A 19,585-nucleotide genomic window follows, 5' to 3' on the forward strand; every position below is an offset into this window, starting at 1 on the left:
AGCTAACTTTACTGACAGAGATGGAGAGAGATTGACCTAAGCCATTTCAACCCCAAAGCATTATGATGCTCTACAAATGCATAACTCCATGGCAGCTGTTTTAATGTCTACTGGGCAATTTTGGCAGGAACAATATACAACCTTCTAATACGGGAAGATAAACTTGCTAACTGCTCACTAAACAAAAGCAACTTAAGTGGTAGAATTAGAACTAGTACTATAGAATTAGAATGAAGAATTCCATTTCTATGGCAGCAAGCAACACATAGTACTGTGAAGTCACAAACACTAAAGTTTGAAACACTCACAAACACTTCATAGAAATATAATTCTACTGTGTTCCTGCAGTAACTTTACAGGGACATCACAACTGTCTTGCTTTGCATAGTTCAATGTGGACCTAATGGGAATACTTTGTTAAATTTGTGGCTCACTGCTGACACTCAGTGGTGGAAGCTGGGTATGTGCAACAGTGAAGGCCTGTAACTGCTCAATCAAATCCACTAGTCTAATAACAACATAGCTGACATGATAATGTATAGTCGTGGAAGGTCAATAAAAGGTGTTCATGATTGGCACCCTATTCTCTATGCAGTTAAATACTTTTGACCAGGGCCCATAGGAATCTGGTCAAAAGCAGTGCACTATATAGACCAGGGAATAGGGTGCCAGTTGGGATGCAGACAAAGTGTTTCAGTATTAAAGCCTTCATCAGGGTGTTTTCAACACTGAGCTATATATTGCCAGGGCATGACAGTAAAACAACTAATAACATAATAGGCTAACAATGATAGACAGGAGACAAACCATGTAAATGACATTAATTTGTATTGGCTGGCTATATCTATCTGTAATCAAAACCATACAAACCAGAATGACTGGACGTGGATAAAGTAACAGAATGAACCCTATGTAACACACCCAGGCTACGTCCCAAATAGCACCCTATTCCCTAAAGTGCACTATTTTGGACCAGAAACCTATAGGCCCTGGTCAAAAGTAGTGAACTGGGCCTCCCAAGTGGCTCAGTGGTCTAAGGCACTGCATCTCAGTGCTTTACTACAGACCCAGGTTCATTCCTGGGCTGTGCCACAACCGGATGTGGCCGGGAGTCCCATAGGATGGTGCACAATTGGCCCAGCGTCATCCGGGTTAGGGGCTTTACTTGGCTCATCGTGCCCTAGCAACTCCTAGTGTCAGGCCGGGTTCCTGCATGCTGACCCCGGTCGCCAGTTGAACAGTGTTTCCTCCGACACATTGGTGCGGCGGCTTCCGGCTTAAACTGGGTGTGTTAAGGAGCGCGGTTAGGTGGGTCATGTTTCCGAGAACGCATGACTCCACCTACGCCTCTCCCAAGGCTGTTCGGGAGTTGCAGCTATGAGACAAGTTAGAATTTGGGGAGAAAAAGGGGGGTAAAATAAGAAATTTAAAGTAGCGCAATAATAGGGTGCCATTTGGGACACAAACCTAAGATAACAACCTTGTAACAACACCTTACATTAAAACCATGTAGCTGTTCTAAAACTACTTTGTTATCCAGAATGAAATTAGTCAACAGTTCATGGTAACAGCAGATACTGTATATGAAACAATGATTGATTGCAATCATTAATTAGTTGATAAACAATTACAATGAAAAGGAATCGTTTGATTTTGTATTAGATTCACTATTGTAGTTACTATTAGTTACGTTCAACTATTCTATTTAAGTTTAAACATAACGTGTTGCTATAATAACAGATAAACTGACTCCATGTTTTTGGAAACCAGAATGTATACGTGGCTTTACAATAAACAATGACTGGATTATAATGAGAGGAAAGTCACCAAGTGATAACACCAACTAATCAATATTCCATGCATGTACATTAGTCATTGCAAATTATTATTCACATGTCAAGACACTTTATTTCAATTTAATTCAATAGCAAATAATATTAAGGATGGTCTATTGATAAATACCATCGGAAAGTATTCAGACCCCTTGACTTTCCCCACATTTTGTTACATTACAGCCATATTCTAAAATGGATTAAATAACAAAAAATCCTCAGCAATCTACACACAATACCCCATAAAGACAAAGCAAAAACATGTTTTTAGAAATTTTTGCACATTTATTATACATAATAAACAGAAATACCTTATTTACATAAGTATTCAGAGCTCAGGTGCATCCTGTTTCCATTGATCACCCTTGAGATGTTTCTACAACTCGATTGGAGTCCACCTGTGGTAAATTCAATTGATTGGAGATGATTTGGAAAGGCACACACCTGTCTATATAAGGTCCCACAGTTGACGGTGCATGTCAGAGCAAAAACCAAACCATCTTCCTTCGAAGGAATTGTCCGTAGAGCTCAGACACAGCATTGTGTCGAGGCAGAGATCTGGGGAAGGGTACCAAAACAATTCTGCAGCATTGAAGGTCCCCAAGAACACAGCGGCAGCCTCCATCGTTCTTAAATGGAAGAAGTTTGGAACTATCAAGACTATTCCTAGAACTGGACGCCATTCTGGATACCAAACTGAGCAATCGGGGGGAAAGGGCCTTTATCAGGGAGGTGACCAAGAACCCGGTGGTCCCTCTGACAGATCTCCAGAGGTCCTCTGTGGAGATGAGAGCACGTTCCAGAAGGACAACCATCTCTGCAACACTCCACCAATTAGGTCTTTATGGTAGACTGGCCAGACGGAAGCCACTCCTCAGTAAAAGGCATGTGACAGCCCACTTGGAGTTTGCCAAAAGGCACCTAAAGGACTCTCAGACCATGAGAAACAAGATTCTCTTGTCTGATGAAACCAAGATTGAACTCTTTGGTCTGAATGCCAAGCAACAAATTTGGAGAAAACCTGGCACCATCCCTACGGTGAAGCATGGTGGTGGCAGTATATACTGTGGGGATGTTTTTCAGCGACAGGGACTGGGAGACTAGTCAGGATCGAGGCAAAGCTGAACAGAGCAAAGTACAGAGAGATCCTTGATGAAAACCTGCTTCAGGTCCTCAGACTGGGGCGAAGGTTCACCTTCTTACAAGGACAACGACTCTAAGCACACAGCCAAGACAATTTTAATTTTTTAATTGTATTTATTTAACCTTTAACTAGGCAAGTCAATAAAGAACAAATTCTTATTTACAATGACGGCCTACCAAACCCGGACGATTTGATTCAGCCTGGTTTCGAACCAGGGACTGTGGTGACGACTCTTGCACTGAGATGCAGTGCCTTATACCGCTACGCCACCTGGGAGTCCAAATGCAGGAGTGGCTTCGGGACAAGTCTCTGAATGTCCTTGAGTGGCCCAGCCAGAGCCCGGACTTGAACCCGATCGAACATCTCTGGAGAGACCTGAAAATAGCTGTGCAACAACGCTCACCATCCAATCTGACAGAGCTTGAGAAGATTTGCAGAGAAGACTGGAAGAAACTCCACAAATACAGGTGTGCCAGGCTTGTAGCGTCATACCCAAGAAGAATCGATGCTGTAATCACTGCCAAAGGTACTTCAACAAAGTATTGAGTAAAGGGTCTGAATACTTATGTAAATGTAATATTTCAGTTTTACTATTTTTATAAATTAGCCAACGTTTCTAAAAACAAGTTTTTGCTTTGTCATTTTGAATACTTTCGGAAGGCACTGTAAATACAGTTAAATACCCTCTTAAATATAAAGTCCCCATATTTGGGGACCCTATTTGTTGTTTAATTCAATTCAGTTTGGTATGAGAACGGTAGCCCCTATCTGCAAAAGCAGGGCGTCTGCGGAAAGCTGAGTATCTTGGCTACTGATCTGTGCCTTAACATCTTTGGTCTGACTTACTACCATATATGGGCATACAAATGTATAAGGCCAGGCCGAGCCGATTACCTAATTTCAAGGTTTTTCGACAGTGACATCCCGAGAGGTTCGTGCTGATTGTGCAGAGATTGTGACAGCTGGTTAAATTGCATCCCTTGACAAGGCAAGAACAAGATGTATGTCAGGAGAAGTGCAGTATTATCATAAGGTATACTTGGAATATGGTGGAGGAACGGAGGGAAAAAGAGAGGCAGAGGAGGTCTAAGAGAGAGAGAGAGGAAGAGGGTGAGCTTGAGTCAGTAAAAAATGGCGGGAAAAAGGGAGATGGTTTGTTAAAGAAGAATGGTAGAAAGTGGAAGCAGAGTGATCTGACAGGAGAAGTGGAAATAAATGAGGTCGAAGAATCGGAGGTGGGTGATGTGGTGAAGTTCTCGGAGCCTGAGGCTTGCACCAAGGGTCAGGATAAAGATGAGTCTGTGACAGTAGGAGTGAAGTTTTTGGAAAAAGTGGACACTTGCCTTTTTTCTGATCCATTTGTGGTTTCAGGGTGGGTGAAAACAGAGTTGGGTGCAGTGGAATCGGTGAGGGTAACCAGAAGTGGTCTTGTGATAATTGTTTGTGTTTCTGCTGGTCAGAGGGAGAAGGCGATCCGCGTTAAATGAATGGGGGAAAGAAATGTGAATTGTTTTGCTCTCAAGTGAAGGGCGTGATTACTGGCGTAGAAGTAAATGTAAAAGTTGACCAACTGAAGGGGAAGATTCTTGATGTTTGTGATGCTCGTCGTTTGGTGCGACGCAGACAGGGTGGCGTGAGTGGTGAGACAGAAGAGTCATTGTCTGTTATTTTTAGTTTTGATGTTGAGTCTTTGCCCGACAAAGTGATTTTAAGATAAATAAGTTATCTTGTATGAGCTTTTGTGCCGAATACATTACATTGTTACAGGTGTCAAGCTTATGGGCATGTGGCAGCAGTGTGTAGGAGGGAGGTTCCTAGGTGTGAGAAGTATGCAGAAGGACATGAGACAAAGGAATGTGTAGCATTGGGGAAAGTAGTGGTATGTGTTAGTTGTAGGGGTACCCATGGTGCTGGGGATCAGAAATGTCCCGTGCGAGAGAGGCACGTTGATGTTTCCAGGGTTAGAGTAGTGCAGAAGTTGTCATATGCTGAGGCAGTGAAGAAAGTAGAGGAAGATTGGTCAAGGGGGAGGGATCCTGAGAGGAGTGGTGTAAGTAGAAGATCTGTACCAGTACAGAGGGAGAGGCCAACAAGTGATATTTGTTTCAGTAAGATTGGCTGAAAAATATATTGGCTGAAACATAAGACATTTATAGCAATGGTTATCAACTGTACTGCATGGATGGAACGTAAGTCGCAGAAAATGTAGGTTGTGGTGGCAGCTGCAGAGAGGTATTTGGGTGCACGAGACTTGACATCAGAAGAGTTACAGGGTGTGTTAAGTGGTGGTGTCCCATCCTTTCAGGTTGTTGGCCTGAAGTAGGACTAAATTGATTTAAATAGTGGAGTAGGGTGGCACAACCACAATGAAAGGAGGCATGCAAAAAAACACAACTTTAAACTTTGCATGGAGCCGTTTTAGTGTCAGTGAAACAGAGATGCTATGTCAATATGGAAACGTGTATATATATACTAATATATGAAAATTTACTTACAAGCATCATCCTCATGGAGAGACTTTCCAGATTTCAGACCTTTAGGTAATGAAAAATGTAAAACACGCATCACATCTTGCTTTGGTTCTGACCACATTGTATAATGAAAATACAATATTTGTTTAATTATACAAGGCAATGGCTTTTACGATTCCAAAATCAATGAACACAAATTTCTCTCTCTCGGATAGCCCTCCATTCTGATTTAATTATTATATCTTCAATTATACAGATGACTTTGTGGTTCATTTGATACTTTTGTTGATGTATTTCTATAGGCCGTAAACTCCAGCGTTTCCTTTTTCTATTTTTACAGAAGGATGCTGTCAAGACCCTTGGATCAGAGGGACAAGGACTATGACTCCTTCACTCCCACCTTTTACTTTGAGGACCCTCTATTTCCCCCTCACCGCACCCCCAAACCTGTCCCTCCTCCACTGCTCCGACCCACACCACCACCCCCACCCCCAGACGAGGACCCTTTCAGGCCCATTAAGCCACCTAATACCTCTGATCCCTCTGTCCCTCCTTTCAAAGGCACTGTCCCACCTATCACAGGTATTGTATATCCTCCCTGTTTTCTTAGTGGAAACTGTGATCACTTATGTGGCCCTCTGCCCTTCCCCCCACCAGCCCTAGCCCCGTGCACCCAACCCTCAGACTCCACACGCGGGGACACAGACCAAAGTGGAGGCCTCCCCCGTGTGCCCATACAAGGAAACGGAATCCCTCCTGTCTATGTTTTCACAGCCTCTGATAAGGAGCAGCCCAGAGTATTCATTCTGCCCTCTGCCCCCAGTGGCTAACCAGACAGATTGTGTTTTAGTAGTTGTTTACCGAGCTTATAGTTTTTTCTTCAAATTACATTGGTTCATCTGTCTGTATGTTATTTCCGTTACTCTCTGATTCAACACTTTGGGGGATATAATGTTGAATTTTCTAATCTTCAAATATAGACAAGACTAAAGTATATACCAGTATTGCCATGTAAATGTGTCAGCAAATGTAATGAATTATCATGGAGTGACACTTGGTTAATCCCACGCACCAAATCATGCATATAAGCATACCCCATTCATACAGTGTCTATTGTTCGTTCATACATCCCATTTGATTCTATAGTATTCTTATTAGCACTGGATATACAGCAGGAACAGGAACTTTTAATTTGTATTCATTGGGACTGTATACCCCTTCCTTTTTATGCTGAAAACGAGAGGGTATTCAACCTAATCAAGGTAATGCTTAGAATAAAATTGATTTTCTACTATTCTTTGCCATATAGTGTTGAATGGTCAAATGGTCCTGTGTTTTAGACAATCATATCACATGACCTGGATTTGAACCTTTATTTAAAGCTTTTTCAACAACCTGTCCCCTTTTCTTTTTATGTCAGATGGTCCAGCTCCATCCTCAGATAATTGCTTTAATTTTTGGTGTAATTCTAATTCCTGGCTTAAAATAACAGTTAAAATCTAGGTCATGAGACATGATAGTTCAAAACACATGGCCCTATAGAATGAATTATGTTAAATTATAATGTATTCAATAAACCTTTGGTACTCAACATTGTTTGTCAAGTTTACTATGTTAAAAACAGTGACATTTATTTTACTCTTTCAGGAAAGAAATTGGAGATTTTGAGGACCGCTTTCTATATTTTATTTGTGGCAACAGTAGCATCTCCAATACCAGTAAGAGTGCCCCTGCATGCTGTTTTCCATCATCTTTATTCTGATAAATCTGTAATTATTATAATGTGCACAATGACAAAGTCAGTGAATAGAGACTGTGTCAAAAGTGTGCTATTCTATGTTTCTACACTCAAATAGTATTTATATTTGTGAAACCAGGTCAGTCTACATGGATTCCAATTCAGAAGCATGATGGCTGACAGCCTGGAATCGTCTGAGTCCTCGGATACAAGCAAGTCTTCCTCAGAGAATGGTCTGCCAATGGTCGCTGGCACTGAGACCGCAATACCAGACACTCAGGAGGAGACAGACCCACCAGACAGCGAAACTATAGCCTCAAACAGCCTCAGAAGTTGATGATGCTTTAATTGCTTCACAAACCGCACTTCATACTGATGCCTCATCAGCAGATGCACTAAATGGGACAGAAACTGAGGCTACCTCACAGCATCCAGTCATTGTCGCATTGACTGATTCTCCCAGTCTGACTTCTGATAATGTCACAACCCATATATGGTCTATGGTCACAACGGCTCTGCCATCAATCACTGACACAGCCACAATTCAAACATTCTATGTGGACACAACTCCTCCCCTGGGCCCATACCCATTATGGAGCAGCCAACACCTCCACCAGTCTCCCCAATACCAAGCCTAACTCCCCAGCAGCCAGTTCCATTGGGAACCACTGATGACATAGCTGGTGTGCCAGGTTGTTTTACTGTAGTATACATAACCAGCCCTCATGCTCAGCCAGTTCCTGCTAGAGTTGATAACATTWAAAGCAGAGCGGAAGTTATTATATCTTTGATTAAAGTCAGACATAAAAGCTGGCTTATTTTTTTCATTTGTCTTTATGAACATATGAGCACATTGCAGCCACATAGTGAGCTGGAGGGGCGCCTGTGCTGCAACTGGCTGAAACGCTCATGAAAATGATTCACTATAATATTTTGCACCATATAAGTGATAAATATGTAGATGTACTGTACTTTATATTGCTCAGTGTCTTCCATGAGTCAGTCTCACATGTATTTGTATTTTTTCCCATATTTTATCTGATTTATTTTGAAAGGTGACACAGATTGCATTAACACTGTCAACAACATTTTAGTCTATTTGCAAAAGAGGATCCACCATCTGTAAATAAATGCTCTTTAAACATTTAGAAAAAGGATGGAAGTCAGAAAGAGTACCTTTTCGTGTGATGCAGGATATTTTGGGGCTTTTGATTATACTGCAAAACTTATTACAGGCGATTTGCAGATAATGCCAGCTGTTGGGCATTCTTTGTGACTCCCATTGTGTCCTCAGTTATCATTGAATGAATGAATGATGATACATTCCTGGTTTAATTTTGTAAAGCTTGTCTTGTATACAATTGAAAGTCTGACCCAGAAAGACACAGACCCTGGAGCAGATGGCGTTTAACTTCTGGTATGAATGCAATGCAGTGAGTGAACAAGTGGTTGTTGTTGTTTTTTTCCGATATTACAGAGACACTGTTGTTGAGAGATACCAAAGCTCATGGCATGAAGTATGTTTGCCACCGCACAACACACATTGATCATTTACTTGTGACACACAGGCACAGAAAAATATTTTTCAAATAGCTTCACTACTTGGACCCCAAATAAACATTTTAAAGTTTTACTTTTTCATATTCCTACATGGAACGTATTGGAACCCTAGACCAAACTGGACCCTTAATGGTCAGCCTACCATACAAAAGGCAGCAGAAGGTAGCTAAATGCATCTGCCACGTTGTTTAGATTATAACCTGCAACCAGGTTAGCCCCCTGTTGTCCTGAGATGATAACAGTCTGTAATCTGATGCATTGCGAATGTTAAGCTCTTGAGCTGCATAAAACCACTTGCGGTGTAAAATTCATACTCATCTGATAATGTGGACAGAACACCATACTAACATTAATAGCCTGGTCAGAAATTACCTCTATTTTGTAGCACTTATTAGGCAATGTTTTTCAAAACTCCCAACTGAAATAAGTAAGTTGGGAATTGTATTTATTAACATTTATAAAATGTTGATTGACTTCAAAGCCTCTTATTCAAGTACCTGTGAAGATGTATAATATTAATAATTTGAATCTACTGTACATAGATGAAACACTCTTTACAATCCATTTAGAGGTCCTATTGAAATCCACGTAATCCTATGGTATGATACTGCTTGTGACTGAGTACTACACCCTAATAAGTCTTGATGTGTGTCTAATTACTGTAATGACCAGGTCTGTCTAGTCAACAACAAACACTATGTCTGCATGTTCTTCACTTAAATACAAAAACATTGTAGTGAAAAAAAAATAAACAAATGCTTGTTCCTAGGGATAAGGTCAATTATAGTTTGTCAGAACAGTTTCAATTAAATTTCAATTTAGATTGACCCGTCCCRGACCCTCAGCGCACTAGTTCATATAAACATGTTTTTTTGTGAAACACTAACATTGTTCTCCGGAGCCTGGCAGCTCTATTCAAACATCAAGGCTATAACAAGTTCAGCTTAAGTCCTTAATTGCTTTAACCAATAGACTGGTATGGGAACAGAGGAGAAAAAAGGAAATACATGATATTGAAACTGACCCAGTACAAGTGTTTGACTGAAGGTCTGTGTGTAGACCTTTTAATCAGCAAGTCAATAATCTGATATCCTATAAGAGGATTCCTTTTCCAAGCCAAGTTATGTCAGACAATAAAATGGCTGATGAGTTCTTTTATAGAATGATTATCTTCTCTACGATCACCATCACTATCAGTCTTCTTGTCAGTGTTATTGTATATAATTGTTCTCCATGTGTAGTTGTAACATAATTAATGTAATTGAATATCTTGTCAAAGTGAGCTTGTGGCCTTGATTCTAATAGGCTAAGAGAGACCACAGACACATGTTGTCCACTCTGACAGGAAGCATGTTAACGTCTTAAAGTCCTTATCCTCTTTAAACACCCCCACACCCTCTTTGTTCTCCTGCAGCACAGGGGTCTCTGTGTCATTACAATCTGGCAATAAACAATTAACAATAACTTTCAGACTATTTTCTGGAATTATGTGAAAACCAAAATGAATGTATTGTATCGCAAGAGAATACAAAAATCCCCTCGTTGGAGAGTCATTAATTCAAATTCTTAATTTGTCCCCTAAGCCTAGGGAAACTATCACCTAATCTTTACATTCTTAAGAGACAATGGATTAGCCTACACCTAGATTACTCAATTGGAGCAGTGTTTGGCCAGCGTTCATGAACGCATGTGCTCAGCAGTATCAGTCGACAAGGATGCAGTTGATGAAACGGCAGTCCTTACTCTGCCCAAAACAACACTACAGCAAACCTATTGATGAATTCATGAAGGGGAGAGTTCATGTATCAGTTTGTCTTCATATACTCAGTTTGATGACACATACCGTATACAGACTTGTTTACAGACTCTAAGGAAGTGAGTTGATGAAGTATGTTCACTGACAGACGTATTTGTATTTATTAGGGATCCCCACTCTTCCTGGGGTCCAAACACATTAAAGCACTTACATTACACACAGGGCCAGAGGAGCTTGGGAGGGGATAATGGTATGTAAATGTTCTGTAAGCACATGGATCCTCTGTCAGCATCATTGATGGGGCCGTGGCACGCAATGCATCCTGCTAACATCCTCTGCATGTGCTTAATCAGAGGGGGGTATTAAAGTAGAACAGTAATGCTCCCAGATTTGAATCTGCCGTCTGCTGTATAGCCCACGGAAGGCAACGACATGGGAAGCACCGGGAGGATGCTCAACCTTTGGAACAGGAGGCAGAGCCTCTTCCCTAACTACAAAGTCACTGGGCCTAATGCTGAACTTAGAAGACCCTCAGAAGACAGCACCCTTCCATTCACCAAGGACAGCTGTATAAAAGAGTGGAATTCCATGCAAGAACTGAGCAAGGACATTTATGACATCTACTCTGAGTATGAGGATGAGGAAGATGAGAAGCCTTTGGCTCTTCTTTCAAGGCTGGCTTCACCCACCAAGAATTACAATCTCAACATCAATGTTGGGGGGAAGTCCTATCAGATAGCTTACCGGTTGGCGGCCAGGTACCCTAAAACTAGGATAGGGCGGCTTGCCACCTATACAGACCACAACAAGAAACTGGACCTGTGTGACGATTACCAAGTCAAGAAAAATGAGTACTTCTTTGACAGGGACCCAGAGATTTTCAACAACATCTTCACCTTCTACAGAACTGGGGTGCTGTGGATAAAAGACGAGCTGTGTCCCAGAAACTTTCTGGAGGAGATCAACTACTGGGGCGTGAGGATCAAGAACACCCACCGCTGCTGCCGGATTTCCTTTGAGGAGCGACAGGACGAAATAAACGAGCAGCTGAACATCCAGAGAGAGCTGGAGGCTGAGGTGGAGATCGAGGAGAATGAGGAGCTGTTTCAGGACATGTTCATGGGGCATAACCGCAGAGTGATCTGGAACCTAATGGAAAAACCTTTCTCCTCTGTCCCTGCCAAGCTCATGGCCTTGGTCTCCAGCCTGTTTGTCCTGGTATCCCTGGTGGCCATGACACTCAACACAGTAGAGGATATGCAGTACAAGACTCCCTCTGGCCAATTGAGCGGGAAGACCTACTGTGAATTTGTGGAGTCTCTGTGCATTGCTTTTTTCACCATGGAGTATCTGCTCAGGCTGGTGTCCACACCTGACCTCCAGACTTTCGCCAGGAGCATGCTCAACACGGTGGACCTGATCGCTATTCTACCTCAGTACTTGCAGCTGGCTTTGGAGTGCTTTGAAAACAATGACTACGTGAAGCACGAACATGACATGAGGACAGTTGGGCAGGTGGGGAAGCTGGGCCAGGTGTTGCGGATCATGCGGCTGATGCGTATATTTCGTATCTTGAAGCTGGCGCGCCACTCCACCGGACTGAGGGCGTTTGGCTTCACACTCCGCCAGTGCTACCAGCAGGTGGGCTGCCTCTTCCTCTTCATCGCCATGGGAATCTTCGCCTTCTCTGCCATGGTCTACACTGTGGAGCATGACGTGCCCCAAACCAACTTCACAAGCATCCCCCATGCATGGTGGTGGGCTGCTGTAAGTATATTAGTTCACAATAGGCCATTAGGAGTTTTTAAAAAGTCTAACTTTCATTCTTTGTAGCTTTATATTCAGCTATGTTTCTGGTGATCTTCCAGCGATGATGCAGTGAGGCTCAGGTCTGGCTTCAGGTCTGTAGTGTGTCCGGTCTATGGCTCGCTCTGTAGTCACCTCATAATACTACCTACTGCACTGTGTACTAATGGCTGTCAGTGGCCACTAACTGAATGATACGCTTAAACACTGATCAAAGTACCAGTAACCTTTTCATATGAACTACATGGTCTGACATTATTTAAATGGATGGTTTATATGGTTCCTGGATAGTGTCTTAATACCATAATGCTATTACAGGGTGGACTTTAGGTCAGCGCACCTCCATTAGAATATGTGTATCTGTCCATGTCCGTGCCTGTTCACATGAAGCATGCCGTATGTGCTTAATTATGATCAACACTCTGGACATAAAGTCAGGCCACTTTTAGGCCCTGTATACCTCTCTCTGAAAGGGTATTCATATGAATTTCTTAAGTTGTGACTGAAGTGGGACAGATAACACTTTTACATTTTCACTGTGAAAGGGGTTCAAGTTCCATAACTCTTGTAATTTCTGCACTCCAGGTGAGCATCTCCACCGTGGGCTATGGAGACATGTATCCAGAGACCATCCTGGGGCGTCTCTTTGCTTTCTTCTGTATTTCCTTTGGAATCATACTGAACGGACTGCCCATCTCCATCCTCTTCAACAAGTTCTCAGACTACTACGCCAAACTGAAATCCCACGAGTACACCGCAAACATGAAGAACCGGGGGAAAATTAGGTTTGCCAAAAGGACAGCAATGAAGATCTCACTTTGTTGTGGAGTTGGACACACTACATGATGCTACAGCTAACTGTTTAGGACTTTGTAAGACACATCTGCCTGATCTTCCTTACATTGGCAACATATATAGTATCGGGTTGAATAAAGTAATGTTAACTTTGAAACTGCTGAAAACCCATGCACCCTCTTGTCTTACCCGTCAGATATGCATGGGGGTGGGGGGTTCTGGGGTGGAAGGGGTGGAAATGGGAGGGGGTCTGGGGGAAGGGGGTTCTGGGCGTGAAAACATTTTGTGATGTAAAATTTTGCAATTCACATTGAATTCATAGATTTTACATTGAAGGGTTCCAGGAGTGATTTTCTTTCTCCATTTCTACCCCTGCACTTCACACATATTACCTAATGAGAGTGCTTCTCCCCCAAAGGGTAGGCCTGTTAACAATACCATATAGACAGTGCATTGTCATAAAGAGCTCCACAGCTATGAAGCAACTTGCCCTGTCAGGTCAAGTTGATTCTATTGCTCCTTTTTTATATATTTTTATGCATTTAATGATTGAAACACGCTACTTTGCTTAATGTCCTGTCTGATCCTGCCCAATTAGCCTGCTCCCTGTCTGAAGCAAAGACCCACAAAAGCTTGCAGCTGCTGGCATCTTGTGGTTAGTGTTGATAGAGCAGAAAGTGGTGGGCGAGTTTAATACGACACACTTGATAATCTAGAACATGTAGGTAAATACTCGGTTATGAAGTGGAGGATTATAAAGTTTGATAAAATCAAGATATTTTTGGTAATTTTATAAAACATGAACCACAAGTGAACGTGAAGGGGTTTTCACTAGTTATCACAGCCACAAAGTTAAAATGTCCATATCGTAAAACTTGACAACAAACATGAGGTTTTTGGTCTTAATGTAAGGTTAGGATTAGGCATAAAGTTAGCAATGTGGTTGAGGTTAGGATTAGGTTTAAAAATTGATTTTAAAAAGAGACATTGTAGAAATAGGCGGGGGTTTTGACATTGTGGCTTTGATAACGCTATATAGAATCCTTGGGACGGTTTCATTACAGTATTTTCAATGGTTTAATCCATGATTAAGGTTAGGTAAGGGTTATGGTTAGGGGGCGGGACATCCCAAGGATTCCAGATAGCGCTAACAAAATTAGACACCGGCATTTTCCCACAATCCTTTTCATCAGTAAAGTGACCTCTGGTGCTGCTGTTGTGCAAAATTTCGGAGCAGGCTAACCATCACAAACCAGCAGCAAAATGGTCCCTCCAGTGGCAGTGTCACCGCTTATTAAGGTTTGTTCCAACACATTTGTGTAACATGCTGTTGAAAGTAGTTTTATTTAAAAATAAATCGTGAATTGTTTCCTAATTTGCAGCGAATAAGTTGCATAACAAAGCTGCATTGTCCAAGACCTCTGCCAAACTCAGACAGCTGGCTAACTAACAACCTAGCTAGTGGAATAATTCAATAACGTTAGTTAGCTACATTTTCAACACATAGCTATTACTTCCAAACCTGCAATCATTTGCGCATGTTATGCATCAGCTGACAGCTTTGACATTGCATGCAGATTGTTGTTGTGGGCTACCGAGTGGCGCAGCGGTCTACCCTGGTTCGATTCCAGGCTGTATCACAACTGGCCGTAATTGGGAGGCCCATAAGGCGGTGCACAATTGGCCCTGCGTAGGCCGTCATTGTAAATAAGAATTTGTTCTTAACTGACTTGCCTAGTTAAATAAATGTGAAATAAAAAAGCCCGTGAATTAGCTAGCATTTGTCTAATGTTAGCATTAAATCATTGCCTGAGTGATACTGTCTGATGCGTTATTTGTTTCTCATTACAGACAGCAAGGTACTCAGCGTTGTTAGCTGGTATAGTATTTGGCAAGAGGAGATATGGTGAGTTGTGAACCTTGAATAAAGGTTTTGCATTGACTCTTAACTGTGCAGACAGGCGGCATGCCATATGGACGCCTCAGGTGGTGGCATACTAACGTTAGAGTACAAATGTCCTATATTGTGGTCACAGACTAACGTTAGCTAGGCTAGCAACCTTAACATTGAAGCCATGCAGACACGGACCTCCAACTTGTTGAAAACCTGCAATAACATAGGATTCTTCATAGTTCTTCACATAGATTACCGGTACATCATATGGTGTTTGATTTTTTTTCAGAAGTAATTCCATTTTAAGTTTTGATTTTAACACCCTCTCCCCCTTTAAATTAATTTTAGATGAACTAAAGCCTATTGCTGCGGAGGAAAGAAGGCTTGAGGAAGAGGAGAAGAAGGTTCGTGAAGAACAAGAAAAAATTGCCAAGGCGCTAGCTGAAGGTAAAGGTCCATGTTTGTTTTGAAGAGATTACTGGCAAATTTGCTATCGTCATGTTTGTTCTTTTAAGTAAACAAATTTGCATGCTTAGATATAGGTCCATCAATAGGTCTTTTGCATGTTCTATAGGAATAGCCTGAATAACAACATATGGCAGTAAAAACAGCTGCTTCATGTTATTAAACACTTAATTGTTTCTGTATAAACTTGACATCTACTTTTTTTCCTGGTCTCTCACTACAGCCAGTGAAGAGTCGATTTTGAAATGAGCTGGCACTGGGAGAAGTTACTGTGAAGCTCTTCACACTGCTCCTGTATTTTTCCACTCTTATTTTCCTGGATATACTTGGTCCAAAACTCTCCGGCACAGTTATTTTACTGACGTGTGCACTCTAACCGATAAACCCTCACTTGGTCTGGAGACCAAATATAGTTTTTTGTAGTCATTTACATGGCATATCAAATAATGGCTTGCTATTTGGATTCAGAACTGTAATATCACAAATGCAGTATTGTAAGTAAAGTTTAATGTTTGTACCCTTGTTACACACCCTCATGACAATGTCATACATGCTACTTGATAAATAAATGGTAAATATTTATTCTGTCTTTGAATCTTCATTCTTTCATCCTTTCTCCATTTTTCCTTGCACTTGCTTCAACTACTTTTTTTTGTCACACTTGCTTTGTTTTTGAGTAATGGATATGCTATTATGGATTTTACCCCCCCTCTAGTCTACACTATATGAAGCGTCATTCATCAACCATCAACTCTAATATTTGTTCTTTCTAATCTTCTAGACATTAAAACTGAAGCTACAAAAATTATTTGATTATTACATGAAACAAGATTGTACTGTTCTGTCATGGCCATGCACGTAAATAGGAGGACTGTGGTCTGCTGTCATGACTGGAGTGGAGCAGACCCTTAACCTGGCACTGTGTTGTCATGGCCGAAGCCAAAGGTGCCAAGACGCAGTAATTCAAGCTCATCCCCAGGCTAAATAGAAGCAGCAACAATGACAGAAGTGGTTTTAATAATAGAAAAAGACAAAAGCTTTATTTGTTAACTATGTATATTATCTATAGTGCACAGTATAAGTTAGCAAGGGATGATCCAATGTATGGCCTTGCTCACTGACACTCACCCATTTCACCTGGCGTCAACCCTCTTGTAATGCGCTTCAGCGGTCTCCTGTCCAAGAACATTTTGTCTGGGATTACAGAACCAAACTGGTGCAACAGATCATGTTACTTAACCCAGGGGCAGGAACATAAAGTTCCACGTGGACTGTTAATTTCATAAAGCGTGTATTCTTACAATTGAATAATTGTTTACTCTTACTTCAACTGCCTGAACTTGACATCCAATCCCTCTTTTTTTATCATTGTTCAATGAATATGTTTTATGAGTTCAAAGAAAGTGATACCAACTGATAAGAAATAGATGTCATTTATTTCCATCTCATTTCCATGTCACTGAAGAACTATCTAATACCTTGGTGTTGCCATGCGTAAACAGTACTTTGGCTTGGCTAAGGTAAACTAATTCCCTAGACGTGTTTTCTCTGTGTTTAGACTAGTATACACCCTTGCTACAATTACATACAGCCGTTTCATTGTGTATGGGAGAGTGCAACAGTTTATGGGCAGGATTTTGTTAACTGGATTAGTAATAGATTAAGATTTAAACCTCCATTTAGGACCAAGATGTGAAAATAATCAGTGAGCTCGTCTGTGCCTTGTGTATATAAGGATCCTAGACAGAAGAGAAACACATACCTGCAACTTCATTGAAGCTTAACCTCTTGCTTTGTAGGTACGTTTTTGCTACTTTTCATGGGAATGTTAAAATGTTGCTGCGAATATTGTTATGTTATGGGCTTTTTATAAGAATGTAGTTACCAATTGAGAGGAACAGCTATTGTGCATTATCAAAATATTGATTTGTTTTTATTACATATAAAGTTATACTTATGGAATTTCTCTCTTCTCTAGAAATGGACTTCCATATGCTGGCCCTTGTGGTGGTGCTCCTGGCGGGTCTGGAGCAGAGTTGGGCTGCCTCCTGTGTGGTGGACAGCTTCAATGTCAAGGAGGACTTTGACCCCAAGAGAGTGAGTAAAACAAACAGTCCTCTATAGAAGACCAAGCTGTCCTGCAAGGCCCTACATCTATCTGTTTTTTATGTGCTAGTGCCACAGTACACAGCTCGAAAAATAGTTGCAACACTCCTGCTCCAGTATGGAGGAAATAATTGCCTAGGCTACTTGCAAGGCTCGTCAACCAACCAGTTTATCTGTGTGTGCTCCAGTACGCAGGAAAGTGGTACGCTCTGCAGAAGAAGGACCCTGAGGGACTGTTCCTCCAGGACAACATCTCAGCTGAGTACACCATCGGTGACGACGGCTCCATGGTCGCCGCCTCCAAGGGACGTGTCACACTTTTCGGGTAAGAGCTGCCTGGAGGTTATTTCTGATGAAACGGTAATAGTCTTAAAAATGTAACATGGCTTTCCGAATCTGTGTATAAGGGTCAAACTGAAAACCTTACATCTACTACATGTTTGTAACTTAAAGCCATTTTACATGAATACTGTATCTATGATAAGTTGATTGGAAATACTTTCCCCTATTTACAGATTCTGGGTTGTGTGCGCTGACATGGCTGCCCAGTACACCGTGCCGGACTCTGCCAACCCTGGAAAGATGTTCATGAACTACCAGGGCCTGGCCAGCTATCTGTCCAGCGGAGGTACGTCTTCTGAATATACCGTTATACACAAATACACTTAGACACAAGAGACTCAGCAAAAACAACCAGTAAGCCACGCTCGATACTCACAATACTCTCCTCTTCTCTCAGGTGACAACTACTGGGTGATTGACACCGACTATGACAACTATGCCATCACATATGCCTGCCGTACCCTGAAGGACGATGGAAGCTGTGAGGATGGCTACTCCCTGATATTCTCCCGTAACCCCCGTGGCCTGCCACCAGCCATCCAGAGGAGCATTCGCGCCAAGCAGGAAGAGATCTGCATGGCCGGACAATTTGAGCCCGTGCTGCAGTCTGGTATGGGTTACATTTTTCCTATTTTATTTATAAAGCCCTTATATCAACAATTGTTATGAAATGCTTTACAGTCATCCGGACCACACCATTTGAGGAAGGATCAGTGTTTAGTCTGCATTACTGTAAATGCTGAGTGCCGCCTTTACAAACATTCACTGAGAGTTACTTAACTCATCTCCTACTCAACAAATATTTATTACCAGCATAAATGTGCTTTCTACAACTAAAGCAAATGTTTATTTTTGGGATGTCCAACAAATTTAGCATCCCAGTTGACCCTCTTCTGATTTTTCTCTGCTCAACAGGAGCTTGCTGAATGTCTACTATGAAGGAACTTGTTGTGCTGCCAAGGGATCCCTACAATGTCCTGGCTTGGACAGAGATATTTACTGATGACTGAAGAGGAAATCACATAAGATTCTTTTATATAAAAATTATATTATGCCCCTCATGTACAGTACCAGTCAAAAGTTTGGACACCTACTTTATTTTCTACATTGTAGAATAATAGTGAACCAAAAATGTTAAACAAATCAAAATATATTGTATGGAAAAGCATTCCAAGTGAAGCTGGTTGAGAGAATGCCAAGTGTGAAAAGCTGTCAAAGGATAAATGTAGCTACTTTGAAGAACCTAAAATCTTTTGATTTGTTTAACACTTTTTTGGTTACTACATGATTCCATATGTGTTCTGTCATAGTTTGCCTTCACTATTATTCTACCATGTAAAAATTGAGTAGGTGTCCAAACATTTGACTGGTACTGTATATAAAAATAATTGTACATTTGAGCATGACGCCTGCACCAATCCAATGGAGGTAGACTCTACATCACAGAAATACCTATATGAATATTAACACCACTGCATTACCGCTCATTCACTGTTCATCAGTTTGTTTTGGCAACGTAGTTGGCGAGTACATTGTCCAGGGGGAAAACATGAGCATTCTAATGTTATCACTGTCTCATGAGCATTAAAAAAAGATTCAAAATGGTAAAACAAATAAATAATTGTACTTATTGATTGTGAAATTACACAATATTTGTATGGAAAAATTATTCCATG

At 41.4% G+C, this 19,585-nt stretch overlaps 2 protein-coding genes and 1 long non-coding RNA gene across 4 annotated transcripts; all 3 read left to right on the forward strand.

Moving 5' to 3' along the window:
- The first annotated feature begins 10,863 nt into the window (after positions 1-10,863).
- LOC111957623 (potassium voltage-gated channel subfamily V member 2) lies at positions 10,864-13,259 on the forward strand. The gene is made up of 2 exons (XM_023978501.2): positions 10,864-12,268; positions 12,893-13,259. Exons 1-2 carry the CDS (start codon positions 10,934-10,936, stop codon positions 13,151-13,153), a joined length of 1,596 nt encoding a protein of 531 aa, XP_023834269.1. The 5' UTR covers positions 10,864-10,933; the 3' UTR covers positions 13,154-13,259.
- A 953-nt stretch (positions 13,260-14,212) lies between these two features.
- On the forward strand, positions 14,213-16,043 carry LOC111957626 (uncharacterized). Its single transcript, XR_002876425.2, has 4 exons — positions 14,213-14,401; positions 14,954-15,008; positions 15,345-15,443; positions 15,685-16,043. It is a non-coding gene; the product is annotated as an uncharacterized lncRNA (long non-coding RNA).
- A 1,125-nt stretch (positions 16,044-17,168) lies between these two features.
- Positions 17,169-19,540, forward strand: LOC111957625 (purpurin). 2 transcript variants are annotated; one of them, XM_023978504.2, is made up of 6 exons: positions 17,169-17,256; positions 17,440-17,558; positions 17,756-17,892; positions 18,083-18,195; positions 18,307-18,519; positions 18,825-19,540. In XM_023978504.2, the coding sequence occupies exons 2-6, from the start codon at positions 17,442-17,444 to the stop codon at positions 18,833-18,835; spliced, it is 591 nt and encodes a 196-aa protein (XP_023834272.1). In that variant the 5' UTR covers positions 17,169-17,256; positions 17,440-17,441; the 3' UTR covers positions 18,836-19,540. The 2 variants fall into 2 exon arrangements, with proteins under 2 accessions (XP_023834272.1, XP_023834271.1); XM_023978503.2 differs by having other exon boundaries at positions 17,172-17,260.
- The last annotated feature ends 45 nt before the right edge of the window (positions 19,541-19,585 follow it).

The sequence above is a fragment of the Salvelinus sp. IW2-2015 genome, linkage group LG33 (genome assembly GCF_002910315.2).
Source record: "Salvelinus sp. IW2-2015 linkage group LG33, ASM291031v2, whole genome shotgun sequence".
NCBI classification, from domain to species: domain Eukaryota; kingdom Metazoa; phylum Chordata; class Actinopteri; order Salmoniformes; family Salmonidae; genus Salvelinus; species Salvelinus sp. IW2-2015.